General features: G+C 38.2%; 2 protein-coding genes and 1 non-coding gene across 3 annotated transcripts; all 3 read left to right on the forward strand.

Moving 5' to 3' along the window:
• The first annotated feature begins 1,024 nt into the window (after positions 1 to 1,024).
• LOC144039175 (syntaxin-11-like) lies at positions 1,025 to 4,900 on the forward strand. Its single transcript, XM_077552203.1, has 2 exons — positions 1,025 to 1,161; positions 2,709 to 4,900. Exon 2 carries the CDS (start codon positions 2,716 to 2,718, stop codon positions 3,595 to 3,597), a length of 882 nt encoding a protein of 293 aa, XP_077408329.1. The 5' UTR covers positions 1,025 to 1,161; positions 2,709 to 2,715; the 3' UTR covers positions 3,598 to 4,900.
• Positions 4,901 to 5,614: 714 nt separating this feature from the next.
• Positions 5,615 to 5,697, forward strand: trnal-uaa (transfer RNA leucine (anticodon UAA)). The gene has a single exon. It is a non-coding gene; the product is annotated as a tRNA-Leu (tRNA).
• A 2,339-nt stretch (positions 5,698 to 8,036) lies between these two features.
• Positions 8,037 to 10,619, forward strand: LOC144039176 (ADP-ribosylation factor 6). The gene is made up of 2 exons (XM_077552205.1): positions 8,037 to 8,203; positions 8,315 to 10,619. The coding sequence occupies exon 2, from the start codon at positions 8,699 to 8,701 to the stop codon at positions 9,224 to 9,226; it is 528 nt and encodes a 175-aa protein (XP_077408331.1). The 5' UTR covers positions 8,037 to 8,203; positions 8,315 to 8,698; the 3' UTR covers positions 9,227 to 10,619.
• Positions 10,620 to 19,397: the final 8,778 nt, after the last annotated feature.

Here is a 19,397-nt window from a genome sequence, read left to right on the forward strand (position 1 = left end):
GCCCTTGTCATGAAGCTCAATTATTTAAAAAAAGAACGCTGTGATGTAATAAATATTTCAAATTTCATACACCTACACATCACTTGAGGAAGAAAATAGCTCAGTTTTATTAGTGTCAATACACCACGTTCTTCTTCCGTGCAAGAGAAACCTCCCGTTGGTCGCTGCATTTTTTTCAAAAGTAGAAACATAGATTTTGTTAAGATGCACTGAGGGCCATTAGCAATGATTATCTAAAAAAAAAAAAATATATATATATATATATATATATATATATATATATATATATATATGTATAAAATTCGGATACAATTTTCATTTGCATAATTGTGGAGTCCTAAAATAATCTTTCCAAAACATTCCTTTCAATACACCACGTTCTTCTTCCGTACAAGAGAAACCTCCCGTTGGTCGCTGCATTTTTTCAAAAGTAGAAACATAGATTTTGTTAAGATGCACTGAGGGCCATTAGCAATGATTATCTAAAAAAAAAAAAATAAATAAATATATATATATATATATATATATATATATATATATGTATATGTATAAAATTCGGATACAATTTTCGTTTGCATAATTGTGGAGTCCTAAAATAATCTTTCCAAAACATTCCTTTCAATACACCACGTTCTTCTTCCGTACAAGAGAAACCTCCCGTTGGTCGCTGAATTTTTTCAAAAGTAGAAACATAGATTTTGTTAAGATGCACTAAGGACCATTAGCAATGATTATCTAAAATATATATATATATATATATATATATATATATATATATATATATATATATATATATATATGTATAAAATTCGGATACAATTTTCGTTTGCATAATTGTGGAGTCCTAAAATAATCTTTCCAAAACATTCCTTTTGATGTGACGTTGATGGATTTGATGAACAGGTTGTCCCAGTCTTTAACTTCCTTACACGTGAATAACTATGCGTAGAAGCAAAGAAACCTTCCAGGAAGAATAAGTACTAGAAAGGGAGGGCCTAAAAAGGAATGTGGCTTCTGAATGTACTGTACATCAGATAGACACCTTTCCTTGAACAGAGATGTAATCATGTTCTCTCAAGTTGTTCGGATTTAATACATCAGAAGCGGTCGTGCTGTCGGAATCACCTGATTTTCGACCTTTTGTGAGGACATCAGAAAAGGGTAAGCTAAATTGCAGGTAGATAAAACTAGTTGACCTAACTGGTGTAGTGCAGCTGTTAATCTTGATTAAATGATCAATTTGGGCCCATGCAGAACTTTTTAGTTGCATTACTTTGTTCTAGTTCTTACGAAAAGCTTCCTTGAACATTCCAGTGAATCTCTTATGCTATTTCATATATTATTTTTGATAATAACTTGGACTGGTGTTTGGGTTGTTACGGTGATCTTATTATAAAATATGTCCGCATATCTAAAATTGTTTCCAATGTTTGTTTTTATGGATACAATTGCTTAGAATTGTGGTATGTCATTGAAAAGCATGTTGAGTAGGCTACCGGTACATCGTGTTCAACATCAGGCTATCAACCCAATGTCGACCAAGATATGAATTGGCTACTATCAAAATAAAAGTGAAAATGTTTTTGAAAAACACACACACACAACACTCACACACACACACACACGTAAAAATACAGTTTAATTTGTAAAAACACAGTTTCAGCAACATCGGCCAGCATTACTGATTCTGGGCAGATTAGATTGACATGGCAACACAGGACTGAAATCTGATTGGACAAAAAAAATCCACCACACAAACAGTACTGCAGCCAAGTGAAACTATAAAATGAACAGAAACGAATGGAATAGTCAATGAGGGGGAAGATTGATAAAATTTCATGGAACAAATATTGGTATTTAACTGTAAATGGTCAGCGGCAAAGAAGGATTTCCTGACCCTGAACACCGCTTGTCACCGTTTTTCTCACGGTTGTATTTTCTTTATAGTTATATGTTCAATGTATTCCAATTGTGTTTCTGGAATATGAATAAAGCAACAATATCCACCCTGTTTTTATCTATCTCTGATTTCTGAGTTTGGTCATGTGACATTCGCAAGCTGCGCAGTGATTGGTTGTTACCTGAGCCTGAGCAACTGTGATGTCATTTTCATTCGACAGCATGTGGCAAAATGGCCGCCCCCTGAGATAGCTAAAACGGGTGGATTTTGCCGCTTTATTCATATTTTACAAACACAATACCATGTTTAGACAAGTGGGGCTACATAGAACATATTATTGTCGAGGAAATTTTAAGGCTGAGTGGGGATCGTAGGTCTAGTAATTATAGATAGAACTTTGCAAACGTAGTTAGCCTCTGGTGGGAGGTGCAGCTTGTGTCAGACACAGTGGGTCGACCATCGCTTACCTTCCACAGCTGCAGGTGGTCGTCGCTTAGTGCCTTGATTCGGGCTCCCACAGCTTGTCTCCCTCTGTTTTGCTCTCATTAGCTTTTGCTAGTTTCTCCCGCTAGCCCCTTCTTGTTAGTCGCTGCAGGTAGTTCTTGCTAGCCGCTCTTGTTAGCTACTCCAGGGAGTTCTTGCTAGCCACTCTTGCTCGCTCACTCACTACAAGTAGTAACTGGTAGCAATTTGGTACGTATTCTATTTGTTCACTGCTCAATGGCACTAAATTCTACGCAGTGTAACTTCAAACAAAGATGGTACTGAACAAGCACCTAAGAACACTAACACATCTGCTCTATTCCAGAAACAGAATGCGGGACATGCTGGAGAGGCTGCGCAATGTCAGCGAGGCCCTGGAGGATGAGGACGACATGGAATATGACGAGAGCAAGCTGCCAACAGCTCAAGAGTCGGTCGTCTTTAAGAACTCCTTGGACATTGAGAGCATCCTAAAGGAAGCCGGGTCCATTCGCAAGGAGATTTCCTTGGTTCTCTTAGAGGTGGAGCGTCTGAAGAAGAACAACGAGCGCTTTCGCACCACCGTCCGCCACCTCTCCTCAGTCAAGCGGGACTCGGACGATATCGCCAAGGGGATCCAGAAGCAAGGGCAAATGCTGCATACTCGCATTTTGGCACTGGGTAAGGAGAGCAAAAAGACAGCGAACAGGGAGGGGCCCAACTCAGCTTCGAGCCGCATTGCTTGCACGCAGTATGACTCGCTCATCCTTGCCTTCCAAGCCGCTATGGGGAGCTACAACCTGGCGGAGGAACTGCAGCGGTCCCTTTGTAGGACGCGAATCCAGCGGCAGGCCTCCCTATTAGGGACTAAAATCACTGACAAGAAACTGGATGAAATTGTAGACAAAGGGTGTGAGGGCTGGAGCGAGTTGTCCCAGAGCCTACCGACGACGCAAGAGGGCCATTCCTCTCGCTGGGCATTGAGCGAAATCAAAGACCGACACAAGGATCTGGTGGCCCTGGAGGCCCGGCTCAGGGAAGTCCACGAAATCTACCAACAAGTGGCGGCGCTGACGGAAGAGCAGTGCTCCATGCTCAATAACATTGAAGCCAATGTGTCGAAAACTCAGAACCACATTCAGAGAGTCAATGTGGAGATCAACAAGGCGAAACAGTACAAGAAAAGAAATCCCTTTTTGCAGTGTTGCCCATGTCTACCCTGTTGGAATCAATAAACAAATACATGTTTTGTGGATTCATATACAGCGGTGCCTTATGTCAGCAGTTATGTTGATTTTTTCCCTTGCATTGTAAATATGTAAGGTATGTATTAGGGGTGTTAGAAAAAATCGATTCGGCGTTATATCGCAATATTACAGCGCGCAATTCTCGAATCGATTCGATATGCGGCCGATTAATTTTTTATGGGAATATTCAACAAAACGTCTTACTTAGGGTTAGGATTCACACATTAAGCATAGAAGAATGTTATATTAATGGAACATTAAGCCTTAATATCTTATTTCAGTGCTGTTCAAACATGAAACAGACTGCAACCTGTTTGTTAAATGCAGTGGCTCAGTTATAAGCCAGAATTTTCAGGTAAATACATTTTCATACAAATCTTACAGTGTACATGTACAAGTTTACTGATTAGTATTTTCAAAATTTTAGTTTAAAAAAAATCGCAATAATCAATTTATAGATTCTTATCGGGATTAACCGGTATCGAATCGTGACCTATGAATCGTGATACGAATCGAATCGCCAGGTACTTGGCAATTCACACCCCTAGTATGTATTGTATATGTGTAACGTTTTTATGTGTGAGTTGTAAATATGTCTGGCTAGCTCAGTCGGTACAGCATCAGACTAGAAATTTGAGGGTCATGGGTTGGGTCCTGACTCGTATTTTTACCTGTCTATATACATTGTCCATATTATTGTACTATCATGTCTCTTTATTAATGCCATATTTGCACTACCATGCTACCTACTGCAAAAACTAATATTGCTGCTCATGTTCACAGTCTGTGTAATTGCTAAACTGCATTTTGGTGTCTTAGTTCTTGTACTTTGGGCAATGAAGATAGAATTCAATCTCGTCTAGTGAAGCATTGCCTGTCATATTGTCATTTGAACACTAGAAGGCAGTATTGTGTGTTTCAGGCCTCAAGAAGTGAACGTTTGGTGAAGCAACGTGATTCACTGGGCTTCACCTGCTGCCTGCCCGTCCCTAACTCACACCTTTGTACAATGAAGTTTAAGTGACATTACCCTAACATATATCTTTTAGTGATGTGGAAAGCTGGAATACCTAGAGAGGCTTGCAAATTTGACACAGGAGCCTGAGCAGAGATTCAAACTCAGCACCTCTAGACAGTGAAGCAGTTGCTCTAACCACTCTATCATGCTGCCTAACACAAAACCTTAATACTTACCTTCCGTTGAGTACTTGTTAAGTTTTCCCATTCATGTAGGGTCATTGGCTGGGAAACGAACAATTACAAATAAATAAATAAAGCCCTGAACAATAAATGGGCTCCGTCTTTTTTTCTTAATGTAAGATGAAAGAACACAATTCCTATGAGCAACGCTTTATGAAACCTGAACATATGATTTTCTCCTCCACTCTCATCTGCATGAATCAGCACTGCCCGAACCCCGACACAGTACACACTAGTGTGACGGGAAAAAAAAGACTAAAATCCGGTGCTGCAAATACAGGGACTGTAGCTGAGAGCGCGGGTGCAAAATTGATGTGTGTCCTGGATACCAAATGGTCTGCAGCAACAGACCATTTTCATAACAAGTGGTTTTGAGGCACTTTGCCAGCCAAATCATTTTTCAAAGAAATGTGATCCCATTCCCATTTTTACATTCCAGTGTTGTACCAGTTCAACCATTGTGCTTGAGTGCCCCTCACAGGTTAATGGAGATAAAACACTGAAAAACCGCACTCGAAACGTCTCGTCAAGAAATGTTCTTCGTGGTGTTTTTGTCCGGTCCGGATCAGCAATACTTTGATTTGATTAGCACGATAACAATTTAGAACGATTTAGAACATGTTACCGCACTATGTTTTCCTTCGGTTGGCTCGTTTTAAAGAGTTTGCGTTACTTTATCGACGAAGAAACGTAATATTTTCGAAGTGGTTGTTTGGCTACTTCCTCGACAAATGTTGCTATTAGCTGACCACTGCTAATACTGTGTACTTCATTTGATGCATTATCACACGCCCTTGTATTACATACCAGGATGGCCGAGTGGTTAAGGCGTTGGACTTAAGATCCAATGGACATATGTCCGCGTGGGTTCGAACCCCACTCCTGGTATCTTCATTTTGATTAGAATTTCACCATTGGATGAGTACAATTATTGTAAAATGATGAAATGCAAATATTGCAACTAATATTAACGAATATTGCTGAATGTAATCGCTATTAGAACTTGCCGGTACACAATTCTCGCCCGTGATTTGCCAATTGTGTGAACAAGCCTTCTTCATAGAGGCGTCAGGATGCTGACGTCATCGCCAGTTTCCGACGATTATTCAGACTACTAAGCAAAATTGTCTTTTGTAGTGTTAGGATAAATACAATGCAGATTTATTAAAGTGTAACTTGCTCCCCGCCCCCACCCTCTACTTCCGCTTTCCCAGCGCGAGGTCGACCGTTTCTCATCTGCAATGGGTCAGATAAAGACAAGAATGCTCTGACATTATGAAATGCCTTCTCGAGAGAGAAAAAAAACACTTAAATAAGAGAATCATTATTTTCTATTTTACGAATATTTTTCCCCCAATCAATTTTAACATGTGATGTTTTTGAGGGGGGTACCTACAACATTGAGACACTAGAGGGCAGTGCAAATCCCATACTAAACATCTAGTAGGAAGTCGGATATATCAGAGTTGCTTTTTCCCAGTTCCGACTTTTAATAGCATTAGGGGCGAAAGTAAACAACCAAAACGGCGGATATTGATAAATTTTTTAAATTTTGGGGCTCAAAACTGATTTTGAGCCCCAGCAAACTTGCCTTCTTGCAATTTTGCTTCATTTATTGTTTTTATCATATTTCATAAGCATTCCATACAGTTCAGTAGTTCACCGTATAATTTCATGCAGAGAGATAGCGGCATACTGTCACGTACGCTGTGTTACGTTAAGTCATTTCGAGTATTTATGAATGAAGAAAGCTATCTAGTTTTATAGTCGAGTAAATTGTGTTTTACCATTGGCGGTCTGTGTTTCCAAAGGGGTCGCCATTGTAGCGTGACGTCACACTGTAGTCCGTCGGTGAAGTTGGGGTACTTTTTTTCCCGACTTTTCGAGATTCAATGGTTACAATACAGGCAAGTGGCTCTTTTGCCGTCCAAAGTACCGTAAGGGGGTTCCCATGAGGGCTGTGACGTCACGTGCAATAGGTCAATAGTTGTACAGACAGTAGTAAAGAGTAAAGGGAAATTTAGTAGCCAAGTTTTGTTGCATATTATCTTATCTTAGCCAATGGGAATTAGCCTCATTTTCAGTCATTGTTATTTATATCTGTGGTTTATAAAATCAGTGGCCTTTCTGGCATGTGCATTATTATGTGGCCACATAGGGCAGCAATCTGGCGTCAGCACGTGGAATTTGTGCCCCCTTGTGGAGGAGTCGCTTTCTGTAGGAGAGATAGATGCCTTTTCAATGCTTTTGCGGTCAACCAATGTCCCGGGAACGTTTAAATAACTTCGCATCAGCCACACACTTTCATTTGTAAAAATGTGTGCCTTGGCTCAAGAAAAGTTGGTGAAACGCTGGCAATAGGCTACTTGATGCAATTACCAAGTGAAACTTTTTTTTTTTGGGGGGGGGGGGAGCGTGATATCGAGAAAAAAAAAATAAAAAATTAACTTAAGTTGTAGGTCAGTGCTGTGTGACTTTGCTGGCCCTGATTTCAGTTTTTTTTCCCCCTTTTTAATAATGTGATGAAACACCTCCCTCCCTACGCCCACACAACCACCACGTCACTAACGTACGCAATCTCTTTGAATGGAGAAAAAAAAAAGGTAAAGTTCAAAACCGAAATAAAGAAGAGAAAGCGCACATAAGCCCTGGAGGGAATGTTTCCAGTCGTTAAGATCTACTTCAATGACTCAACGTGTGACTAAATATGTGAAATTCGTGTCGTAAACGTGACATTTTAGGACACTGTGAGATACAAGTTGAATGCTCAAATGGCGCCTACGTAGCCAATCAGGCGGGCTGGAGCGCGCATGCGAAATGGTGCTCGGTGAGTTTGGAAACAGTTGTAAATCAGGAAATTTGAGTATTACCGTTGGTCATGCTGTTTTTTAAACACCAGGGTTAAAACAAATTGAGGTGTGTAATTTATTCAGTGTTAAGTGATCATTTGTGGAGATAACTATCAATTATTGGTGCAAAGAAAACAGCTTTGAAAAAAAATTGCGTTATAGAAATGTTGCTACAAACGTGAAGACTGAAAAAGCGAGACCACATTAACTACACAATAAATATCATTACATACTCAAGGGCTGGCACTAAAATCATTAAAAAATAATAATAATAGTAACATAAGATTGATTTATAAGGATGTGGCACGCCCTTTTGCACGGCTTTTGTGCTTAAAGTATTCAGATATCCGAGCTTTGAAATAACGTTTGAAGGCGGCACAGTAGTGAGCTGTTGTAGAGGAAGTGTCGCCTGATGTTGGTCCGCACCTTTTCCGGTAACACAGCACCGCGGGGCCGAAGGGAGGGAGCGAGCGAGAGGGCGAAAAGAGGCCAGAGAGCGGGCGAGAAACGACTCGGGGACCGCCGGAAGAACATTAGCCCGATAGGTGAGTCGTTTTCACCTCACTTTGATGCGTCGAAAGCGGGGGCTCTTCTTTCCGCTTCAAAGTTGTCGTCCTCCGTCCTGACACCCCTCCCTGCTCTCGTGTCACATACAGGAGGGAAAAAGAGAGGAGAAAGTCGGATGAATTAGTCAAATTTTCGGCCCCACTGCAGCAGAACGAGGGGGATTTTGAAGCCGTTTGTCGTGGAATTAACAGCAGCAGCTACGCTACCGAGGCGTAGAATTTCGTCGCCAGGCCCGGGGCAAGTGGAGACAGCCGGCGGCCGAGGAGGAAGTGAGAAGCCCGGGCTTGTGACGGGGCCTGCCTCCGTGGAAGAAAGCGTCGAGACGTCCGTGGAAATGTTGATTCTGAAGGGCACAGGTTAAGACTCAAGCATCCTCAAGGGCTTTACACACCCACTCAGGTCACATCACCACACTGTTGCGCCCAAGAAGCTTTTAATTACAATTCTAGAAGTATTTATGCACAGTAAACACAATGGGGAAAATGCTGTCAAAGATCTTTGGCAACAAAGAGATGAGAATACTGATGCTTGGACTTGACGCGGCGGGCAAGACCACCATCCTGTACAAGCTGAAGCTGGGACAGTCTGTCACCACCATCCCCACGGTGGGCTTCAACGTGGAGACGGTCACTTACAAGAACGTCAAGTTCAACGTGTGGGATGTGGGCGGCCAGGATAAGATCCGTCCGCTTTGGCGACACTACTATACGGGCACGCAGGGCTTGATCTTCGTGGTGGACTGCGCCGACCGGGACCGGATCGACGAGGCCCGCCAGGAGCTCCACCGCATCATCAACGACCGGGAGATGCGCGACGCCATCATCCTGATCTTCGCCAACAAGCAGGACCTGCCCGACGCCATGAAGCCCCACGAGATCCAGGAGAAGCTGGGCCTGACGCGCATCCGCGACCGCAACTGGTACGTGCAGCCTTCGTGTGCCACATCCGGGGACGGACTCTACGAGGGCCTCACCTGGCTTACCTCAAACTACAAATCTTAACCCTGCTCAGAGATGACGTCGCCTCTCTAGCAATTGTATCCTTGTTTTAATTCCTATTTTTGATCACTCACTATAGGGGTTCAAAGGGGTGAATTTCCATGAGAAGTTTTGTTCGGAAATTTTGGAAATGCAGTGAATCAGGCCAAAGCCACGTTTAATATAAATATTGCCTTGATGCCATCTTGGTGCCAAGCAGTTATGTTGAACTAAGGGGGAGGATTTTCTTTGAGTCAAGCCATAGCCTTGTCTAACAAAAAAGTTTGTTGCCACCATCTTGTGGCAACTTTAGGCAATTACAAACTTCTTTGGGTGGATTTCAGTTACTATTAGCGGATTTTTGCGGGGGTTCACTGTATTCCAGATGGGAAATGTCATGTACATTGCTGTGAGTTTACTAGGAATTGAAGGTTTCACATTAAATTATTTTGGCATATTTGGACATCTATGGAAAATAGATTAGCTGGTACCTCAAATTTTGATTTGAAACTAAAGGGCAAAAAAAAAAAAAAGACCAAGCGAGAACTTGAAAAACTAAGTTAGGGCGCTTGTAAAGACACTGCACTTGAATGAAATCTGGTCAGAATTATGCTACAAATATTACCACCAATTAAATTTAAATTCCGGGTTTACAGTGGCCCCCCGCATGGTCACATATTCGCCGATTTGTTTTGGGGGGAACCTATCCATCCAGATTCTCGGAAACTAACTTGTTGCCCCTTGAGAATTTTATTTAAACAATTTTTTTTTGTTTCATGGCACTTATAATGAGCATTACAGATTTTTGTCCACTGTATTCCCAATAATTTCCATGGAAAGTTTCCACCTCACGACCCTCCTCACTATAACCCCAAATTTATTTCCCTTTTACTTTGCTTTGCTCTTATTTGCAAATTTAGCACAGGGACATTCAGGAATCTCGTCACGAGCATTCCGGCTACATATCCAAAGGTTGGGAGAGTCTTTTGAGGACAGAACATTTGCCTTTACTAGCAACATTTTTCAAAGAATGTCTTCTTTCTTTCTTTTTTCTGGACCTCAACAACAACAAGAAGTGATTGTACACATTTTTGGATGTTGGATATTCACACACTGTGATATGGATCTCTATTTTTTTTCTCATTGTCTCACTCAGATTTTCCATGTTTCTAGTTTCAGCTGCCTTAACACAGAAAAAGTTGTTTTGTTCAGGGGAGGTCTGTTATTTGCTGCACTTGTTTAGTTTGACTGACCTGTTCGGACCCTGCCAAGTGTTTACCACCTCCGTTTTGGTGCTCAAATGACCCATGTTCCTCTTAATCGTCATTACATACTTTTGTTTTACAGTCTTCCTTTATTTTCGTTTTTTTTTGCTATGCTGATTTGCAGTAATAAAAAAAAAAAGTGATTATATCCACACCAGTGCAGAAGTGCTGCCTTTTTCCACTGAGGAAGCGACATCGCCGATTGTCCTCTGAACCCGTGAGTCACAACAAATGATGACAAGTCCGCTTAAACACGGTCATGTTGGAAGAGGCCCACGCGTCGGATGTGGAAGTGAGCTCAGAGGTGGGTCGTTTCGAGGCGACAAAGGTTGAATGGCAGACCCACTTCCAGCAAGGGTAGTCGAGGAGGGTTATAGGTAAATGAAAGCAGTCATAAGCAGGAAGTGACACATTTCTTCCCCCCAAAAAATGAGTTTCAGCAACGACAAAGTCGGTGAATACTCGCAGGTTGCAACATTAAGAACACCCACGCATGCTAAGTGCACTTTTACAAAAATAGTAACTAGGGTTGAGTGATTTAGAAAAATTGTTTAATGTTCTATTCCAATTCTCTTGTAATGTACTGATTTTTTTTACATTTTAAAAATAGTCGCTGACAATGTTTTATTTTTGTCATTATCAATGTCATATCAACATAACAGTATTAGCAATTATATTTGTAAAAATTACAGAATGTTACAAACCGCTATAGCTTCCGCTCTTTTGGTGAAAAAAAAAGACAGGTGTGAATTGTGGCCGCAAACACTTGCTAAACTTGATGAGTATCGGGTTCAAACCTAAACCTCAGGTGGGAGAAAAAATGTCTCCGCGTCTGTGTATAAAGATCATCGGGTCAGGAATTCCTCTGCTCTGGGAATGCTGGCTCGCTATCTGCCATGCGTTTGGAAAGGTCGTCCATGTTTGCTCTCTGCCATGTTTGTTCTCTTGAAGTTTGACCTGCTGCTGACTCGCACAAATTCCACTTTCCAGCACTCGCTGGGAATACATTGTTTTGTCCCTGCTGTTTTTTGAGAGGATGTCAGCTGCACAGCTCTTTTGAATGGCACAAACCATGACTCAGTTGAGTTAAGCGCTGACCTCCTCCAAGAAAGCCAACATTAAATTACAAAGACTTTTTACATTTCGTGGGCAGCACGGTGTCCTTGTGGTAATAAGCGTGCAATAAACGTTTGAATTTCAGCTTCCACCTTCCTGTGGGCAGTTAGCATGTTTTCCCTGGCTTCCTCCCACGGCCCAAAAACATGATTGTTAGCTTGAGTCAAAATTGTCCAAAGGTGTGAGCGTGAATGCATGTTTGTTGTGTGATTGGTCACCACCTCTTGCCTAATGGGTAGACTAGACACAGCTTGCTAGTTTTGGGCTAGCTTGTGTTTTTGTTCTGTGTCCCTCCACTCCCCCACAGTATTTGTATATTTTTCGGCTTTTTTTGTTTTTGTCTAATTGAGCATTTCTCAGCTCATTTCCCCCCTTATTTTTTAGCTTGGATTCTTCAGTTATTTTTTTATTTTGTTTTCCACAGCTAACAAATTATTATTAGTGTTAACTATTTTCGTATTATTTCAGGTAATATTTTGAATTTCTATTTTTTTTGCCAATAGTTTTTTTCATTTTTTTCCCAAACTCGTGCGTATTTTTAAACATGTTTTTGTGGCTAATTTCGTATATATTTTGTCTAACATGATTTTTTTTGTCTCATATTTTTACATTTTTCAGATATTTTTGTATTTTCTACCTAAGTTTTGTTGTTTAGCCCCCCAAAAAATTCTGTTATATTGTAATTATTTTTTTGTCTTTACAGTTTCCTGCTAATTGTTTTGTATACTTTTTAAAGTTTTCATCTATTTCTTTATCTTTCAATTATTTTTGTAGTTTATTGTCCTTTAAATATGTTGCTATTATTTTTGTATTTTCAACTAATAATTTTTATTTTTAATCTAATACTTTTGTTTTTTGGGGCGGTGTTTTATATATATATTTATAAATATATATATATATATATATATATATATTTATAAATATATATATATATATATATATATATATATATATATATTTATAAATATATATATATATATATATTTATAAATATATATATATAAATATATATATATATATATATATATATATATATATATATATATATATATATATATATATATATATATATATATATATATATATATATTTATAAATATATATATATATATATATTTATAAATATATATATATATATATATATATATATATATATATATATATATATATATATATATATGGGCTAAAAATGCAAAAACTATTACACCGCCCCAAAAAACAATAGTATTAGCTATATGCTTAAAAATTATTAGCTGAAAATACAAAACTAGTAGCAACATATTTCAAAGACAATAAACTACAAATATATATATATTTTTTAATTAATATTATTTTTTGTCTAAATTTTTTTTTTTGTGTAATATTTTTAAGATAACGCTTTACTCTTTTTTTCAGCTATCTTTTTGTATTTTTAATATTTAATACTTTTCAAATAATTTTGTATTTTTAGCTCGTATTCATCTCTTTCAACTCTCAGCTGTTTCAGCAGCTGATGTGCGTCAGCTTCTCAGCTTGACCTGTGACGCTATTAAAACGTTCCAAGCCCTTCAATGACACATTCTTTCACTTCCTCCCAAGTCAGAACTTGCTGAAAGAAGCACTGCGGAAGTACGTTGTTAAAGCTTAAATAAATGTGCGTGGGCACTATTTTATACACGCTTTTGCACATGATCTGTTAATAAGCGTTGAAATCTATAAAAAATAAAAATAAAGCTACACTTACATGCTCTAATGTTCATTAATAATAAATTATGCCGTGGGATGATTTTAAAAAGAGCTGCGGGCCCAAAAATGGTCACCGGGCCGCACTTTGGACCTGATATCAGACAAAAACTCTTAATTTGCCACTTCCTCAGTTTTGATTGTAATCTGGCGTCAGTTCTTCATTCAAACCGCCAGACAGGAAACCATCGGGCAAGTGCAGGCAGTTCGCTCATTAAATAGTACGGCTTTTAGGGTGACCCCCTTGTTGTTAGTCTGGAATGTGAGAATTTCCTGTAGAACCATATTTGGTGAGAGAAATTGGGGTCTCAAAATATGCCACATGTTGTTGACACATTTTTGAGGGAATTTTTGTGGAGTAAATGGAAAAATAGATGTATCGAGTGGGGTTGAATGATTTTGAAAAATAATCTAATTATGTTTCTCCCCCCTTCAATATTGCGATTACGATTTAATATGTGTTTTTTTTTTTTTTACGGTCTTTTTTTCCCCATGTACTTTTTGAGTTTGATTAATTGTTCAGCACTACTACTGGGTTTCCACATGGAAAGTATTAGAATTGTAATTCTAACTATACACATTGCAGATCAGCATAATGGCTAATGTGCGTTTGTAAATAGCAGCAATTTAAAAACAATCAAGTAGCACTGTGGTGCAACACACTGCTTTTAAAGTGTTAAACTATGTTTGTTTAAACATTGTGTGTGGCCTTCACCACTTACGTTCCCTGCCTAAATTAGACACGGTGAGCCAAATATAAACTGCTAATCATGAGCCATCTGTTGTGTTGTAGTGCACGTACGTGGCTTTTGTGTTGTTGTCTGTGTAACAGGTCGCTGGCAGTTGGATCAGAAAGGAGTTCGTCAACGAGCAACCTGACAAATTTCCCGACTCAAGTGAGTCCACTTTCCTTTTCCATCCTGCTCGGGGGGTTTCCTGTTCCTGTTCCTCTGGATTGTGCATTCACGCCCTGAAGGGGACCTTTACCTTCCTCGGCTCAGCACATACTTCTTCTTTTTCACTCGCTGTTCTCACACAATTGTATTTAGTGTGTAAAGCAGTTAATTGATTCATTTATGACTCCTGTGGGTGAAATTAGTAGGCTACTAGTACAGCAGACATTCAAATCTGGAAATAGTAAATAAGTCCAGATAATACAAAAATTCAACTAACCTTGTTTACTACTACTAGTACTACTAATATTTAAAGGGAAAGTACATTTTTGGGTTGACTTCCCCTTTAAGGTTGAAACAAGGTAAAATACAGTAACAGTACTGAAGAAGTGAGGAAACTAAGTGTACAATAATATAATTAATGTGTGGGAAACAGTGAAAAGTAAAAAATAAATAAACTAAGATTAAAAATAATGAATGGTAAGGTTGAAAGTAATGAAAGGTAAAATGTCAAATAAAAATGTTTAAAAAATATATAATATAAATAATTAGTGAAATTAAATATAAATACTCATAAGCTAAGAAGAAAAAACAAAATAGGATAAAAGAGAGGAAAATGTCAAATTTAATGAAAACAAAATAAAATTTCATGAATATTATATTAATTGAATAATTAAAAACAATTGGGTAACATAATGTAACCTTAACTGAAAAACAAGATGTAAAACATAAGGTGAATATACTTGTACTATTTTTTTGGTGTATATTGTCATTTTCTAAAATTGATTTTTGTTTAACTCAACTTTACTGATATAGCACTCTCACAAAAGCCGCCTATTTTTTATTTGGGAAAAAATAACAGGACTGTTATTTCTAGCATGCATATTGTATATCTTAGTTAAGAGTTACCCTGATCTGACCACGTAACTTTCAGCTGATCGGAATTGAAAAGGATAATTTCAAAACATTTTGTAACACACCCAGTTTCTCGCTGTAAAATATCTATTTGTAGACACAAATAACGACGGTTGAATGAGTGCATTGAAGTTTGCTGAGGTATCGGACTCGGTATCGACTGATACTCAAACTCGACTTTGGGGTACCAAAAAACATGATAGGAACTTCCCTAATTGTTGCATTGTTCTGTATGCGACGTGTGAAATTTTAAGAATGTAATTAATAATCATTCATGATGTTATACTACAATCACTACTAACAAGGAGGTTCATTTGAGCCGCATAGCATGCAGAACGGCGAACAAATGAATCGGCACAAAGTCCAGTCATGTGACCCAAACTGCACTTTATGCGTCTTATTTCGAAATCAAACGACTTCTTTATCTTCTCCCGCTCACATGATCTCATCGTAATCTTCGGTTTTAAGTGTAACAAGGCCACACAAACACACACACACACGCACTCAAAAATAAATATACACGAGTGCGAGTGAGTAGCTAGCTACTACAAAACCATTTTCTCCACTTAATTGTGTCATTCATGTTGTGCGTGTGTATGCAATTAGTTTTCCCCTGTTGGGAGCCAATAATTACCACAGAGGCTGTTTTGTTGTGCCACTGGAGGAATATGCTGAGACAGCATTGGCACTGCCACTGCCACACACACACAGCTACAAACCTGATGACATTTGATTATTTTCTGTGCAACAAAAAAAAATCCCTTTTGCAGTGCAATAAGAGAAATTCCTTTTCTTTGTAATCATCTCCATGGCAACCACGAGAAAAAGACTCGGCAGCAGATGGCTGTGTCATGTTAAAGCCTACCTTCAAAAAGATCATCTCCCGTCTTCTGGTTCTTGAAAATGTCCTCACTGTGTCCATTGTGTTTCATTTCTGTAGTCACTAACCAAAGGTTCGCAAAATTTGGGATATGTGTGTTTGTAAGGTGAGTCTCTACACAGAAACAGAGACCAGATGTCAGATTTTTGATCAGTGACTGATCAGTCAGGACAGACACGCATATTGCTAGTGATACTACTAAATAGAAAAACAAAGTTAATGGACAATATGCACGCTATTGGTTGTGGGGCTTTTACGAGATTTTAGTGATTTATTTTTCCCCAAAAAATCCAAATTGTAAGACTGAAGTGTGGTGTTCAGTATGACATTAGTCCCCGCAGTGTTTTTTATGCCTTAAAGATATTTTGTGAATTTTTATTATTATATTTAATTATATTATTATTTAATTATTATATTTATTTTTTTCCCCTACTTTTTAACATTTGTGTGGTTTTAATGTTTTTACTACAAAAAATATTTTTCCCAGTTTTTAGTTATTGATCTACTTTTAAAAAAGGGTGTAGTTTGTACATATTTAGATTTTTTTTTTTTTACTTTTTAAAAACTGGTGCAGTTTTTATTTTTACTTTAGTTTTTATTTTTACTGTGCTCTTTTGAAATTTGTCATTTGAATTTTATATGATTAAAAAAAAACTAACTGTAAAAATTTGATTGCAAATATTCCTGGCTATATATATAATTTAAAAAAAAAACATTTTCAATTCTTGAATATTCCCAAAAAAATAAAGTTTATAATTTAAGTAGAAACATCTTTTGGGATGATGGCACATCTTTAGTCATAAATTAGAATACAATATAAAGGTCAACACACTAATTTGACGGCTGGTCATGTGTCTGGTATCGGTTTCACTGTGTGTGTGGTGATAAGTGTCCTTTAGCAACACTGTGACCTCAGCGAAGAGAAAAATTCTCCTTTGATGACATAGTTGAAGTCAGAAAAGTTGAGTCACTTGCTCGGCGACACAAAGCGGCTCTTATTGTGAGCATAAATAATGCAGTTCAGCTGGTGGAGTTTGGACACGGCCTTCTTTGCTTTCACTCGGCTTGCGAAACGGTCTGGTAAAGCCGCCAAGGGAAAGAGGAGTACTAGCGGAGGAGGGTGTGACCTTAATCCCACAGCGAGAATGTGAAGGCGCATCTGGTCCTGCTAGTTTCTACCAGCCGGATTTCACAATTTAAAAGCAAACAATTGAGCACTCAAACCCCAGTGAGTTAACTGACTGCAGCGGTGGGTTGTCATTCGCTTTGAATTCCTGGGTGTGTTTGTTGGTGGGTGGGTTTGCGCTGTGGATTAGTCAGCGTGTGGCGTCAACCCATTAAACGTCATCAAAAAGTCTCTGGAGTCGCTCTTTATTAGGCCTGCGTGTCAGTGGTTAAGCATGCATTCTTGTGGCTATTTGCATAGTCAAATGTATGTCACTAAATGAACCTCCAGCAATGTTTAACTTGAAATGTTCACACGGTACATCATGTCTTGTCAATATCTAAACCACATAGACTTTAACAAATGTATTATTTGCCCATTTCTCTTGGGTATGTACATAGTGATAGCGGTTAGCATGCCTCACACACAGTTAAGCGGTCCCAGGATAGAATCCAGGACCTCCTGTGTGGAATTTGCGTCTTATGTTGCTTTTCCTCCCACATTCCAAAAAAATGAATGAAGACTTCATTCATAGCTTGAAATGTGGATGGTGGTTAGCCAGAGTACCTGCAGAACATGCTAACTTCCCAAATGAGGGCCTGAGATACGATCCAAGCCTCAAACCTTAGAACTGTTTTGAGGCAGTTGTGCTAACCAGTATTTCATCATCTATCCTTGTATTATAAAAAAAAAAAAAAAAAACACTTTACTTTTGGTATATAGCAGTAAGCTAGCGCATATAGCAGCTAGCTTGCTACCAGCTAGCATTAGCATCTTGATTGAAGTCGAGCATAATTGCAGTTATTAAAAAAACAAAACTATAAGAATGCTTGCCACAAAAAAAAAACATAGTTAACCTTGTTTGTTTTTATGGAATTCCCAAATTGGGACCCATTTAGTCCTTAAAAACAAATAATTTAAAAAATAATGTTTAAAAAAAAAAGTGCACTAGACTATTTTAGGAGCATTTGTACTTCACACTTACTGCAATTTAATTTCACATTTCATAATGATATTCATGGGCTGTGTTCCTTCTCAATGCCTATCTACTTTTACAATATGCCTATCTACTTTTACAATATAGCGATATGGACCTTGCATCACATTGTGGTGCACTGTTCAAGTCAGCACACGTTAAACCACACCAACAATACTTAAGGCTAGCTAGAGATGTGAGGCATGTCACGCCTCCATATAATAGGTTGAATTACAGACATCTAAATTATTTGTAGTGTTTACATTTTTGAAGACACCAAGGATCTGTTTTCAGTTCTGTACAACAGGAACATTCGGGGAAGACTATTAACTCATTCACTGCCATTGACGGCTATAGACGTCAAAAATTCATTTGAACTATTTCTATTAGTTAAATTTTTTTCCACTTTTGTTAACAAGAGTATGAAAACTAGAATTTTTTTTAAATTTCATAATCAAAACAGATATAAAATCGTGAGTTAACTAGTGAAGTCATGCAATTAATTACGATGACAAATTTTAATCGCCTGACGCCCTTAATTTTTTAATATATTTTTTTAAAGAAAAGATTATTAAAAATTAGGGCCGTCAGGTGATATTTTTTTTAAATTGTAATTAATCGCATGACTTCACTAGTTAACTCACGATTAATAACAAATTGTACATCTGTTCTAAATGTGCAATAAAAAAAAAATCTAGGTTTTCATACCTTTAACAAAAGTGGAAAAAAATGTTAAACTAAACTAAATTGTTAAAATGAATTTTTGACAGTTAATGAGTTAAAGTTAAAGGGCAAGCATAATTAGGGAAAGGATGGGAAGTAGTCTGGCAGCCAGATTCCAGCTTTTGCTTGAAGTGGCTCTGAATATTAACCCAGCGTCCTGGTCAAGTCAGAGATGGAGAAACTGGGGGTTGTTAATGTAAATTTGAATCACTTTTACATTTCATGACAGTGGAGCGAAAATGCATCATGACTTGCTAACATACACATTTTCAGAATTACAAGAGATAGTTGGTTATTTAATTCCACGCTTGACTCGATGGTTTGGTATGCATCCCGGTGACCCAACAATGTGTACACAAACAAAAAGTCAATTTTCTACAATATGTCCTCTTGAAATATTCAAATTGAAACGTGTGAGTCAGTGAATGAACAGTACAGTAGTCTGATTAACTGAGGTGTACTGTCCCCTTGTGGTGAGACAGTTAACTAGTATGTATAAGTATGTGCCTGAGACCTTACAATTAAACAACCACTTTGATG

The sequence above is a fragment of the Vanacampus margaritifer genome, chromosome 19 (genome assembly GCF_051991255.1).
Source record: "Vanacampus margaritifer isolate UIUO_Vmar chromosome 19, RoL_Vmar_1.0, whole genome shotgun sequence".
Classification (NCBI taxonomy): Eukaryota; Metazoa; Chordata; class Actinopteri; order Syngnathiformes; family Syngnathidae; genus Vanacampus; species Vanacampus margaritifer.

What these genes read in the sequence shown, in the direction of transcription:
- LOC144039175 (XM_077552203.1), top strand. Translation starts at nt 2,716, where the DNA reads ATGCGGGACATGCTGGAGAGGCTGCGCAATGTCAGCGAGGCCCTGGAG.
- LOC144039176 (XM_077552205.1), top strand. Translation starts at nt 8,699, where the DNA reads ATGGGGAAAATGCTGTCAAAGATCTTTGGCAACAAAGAGATGAGAATA.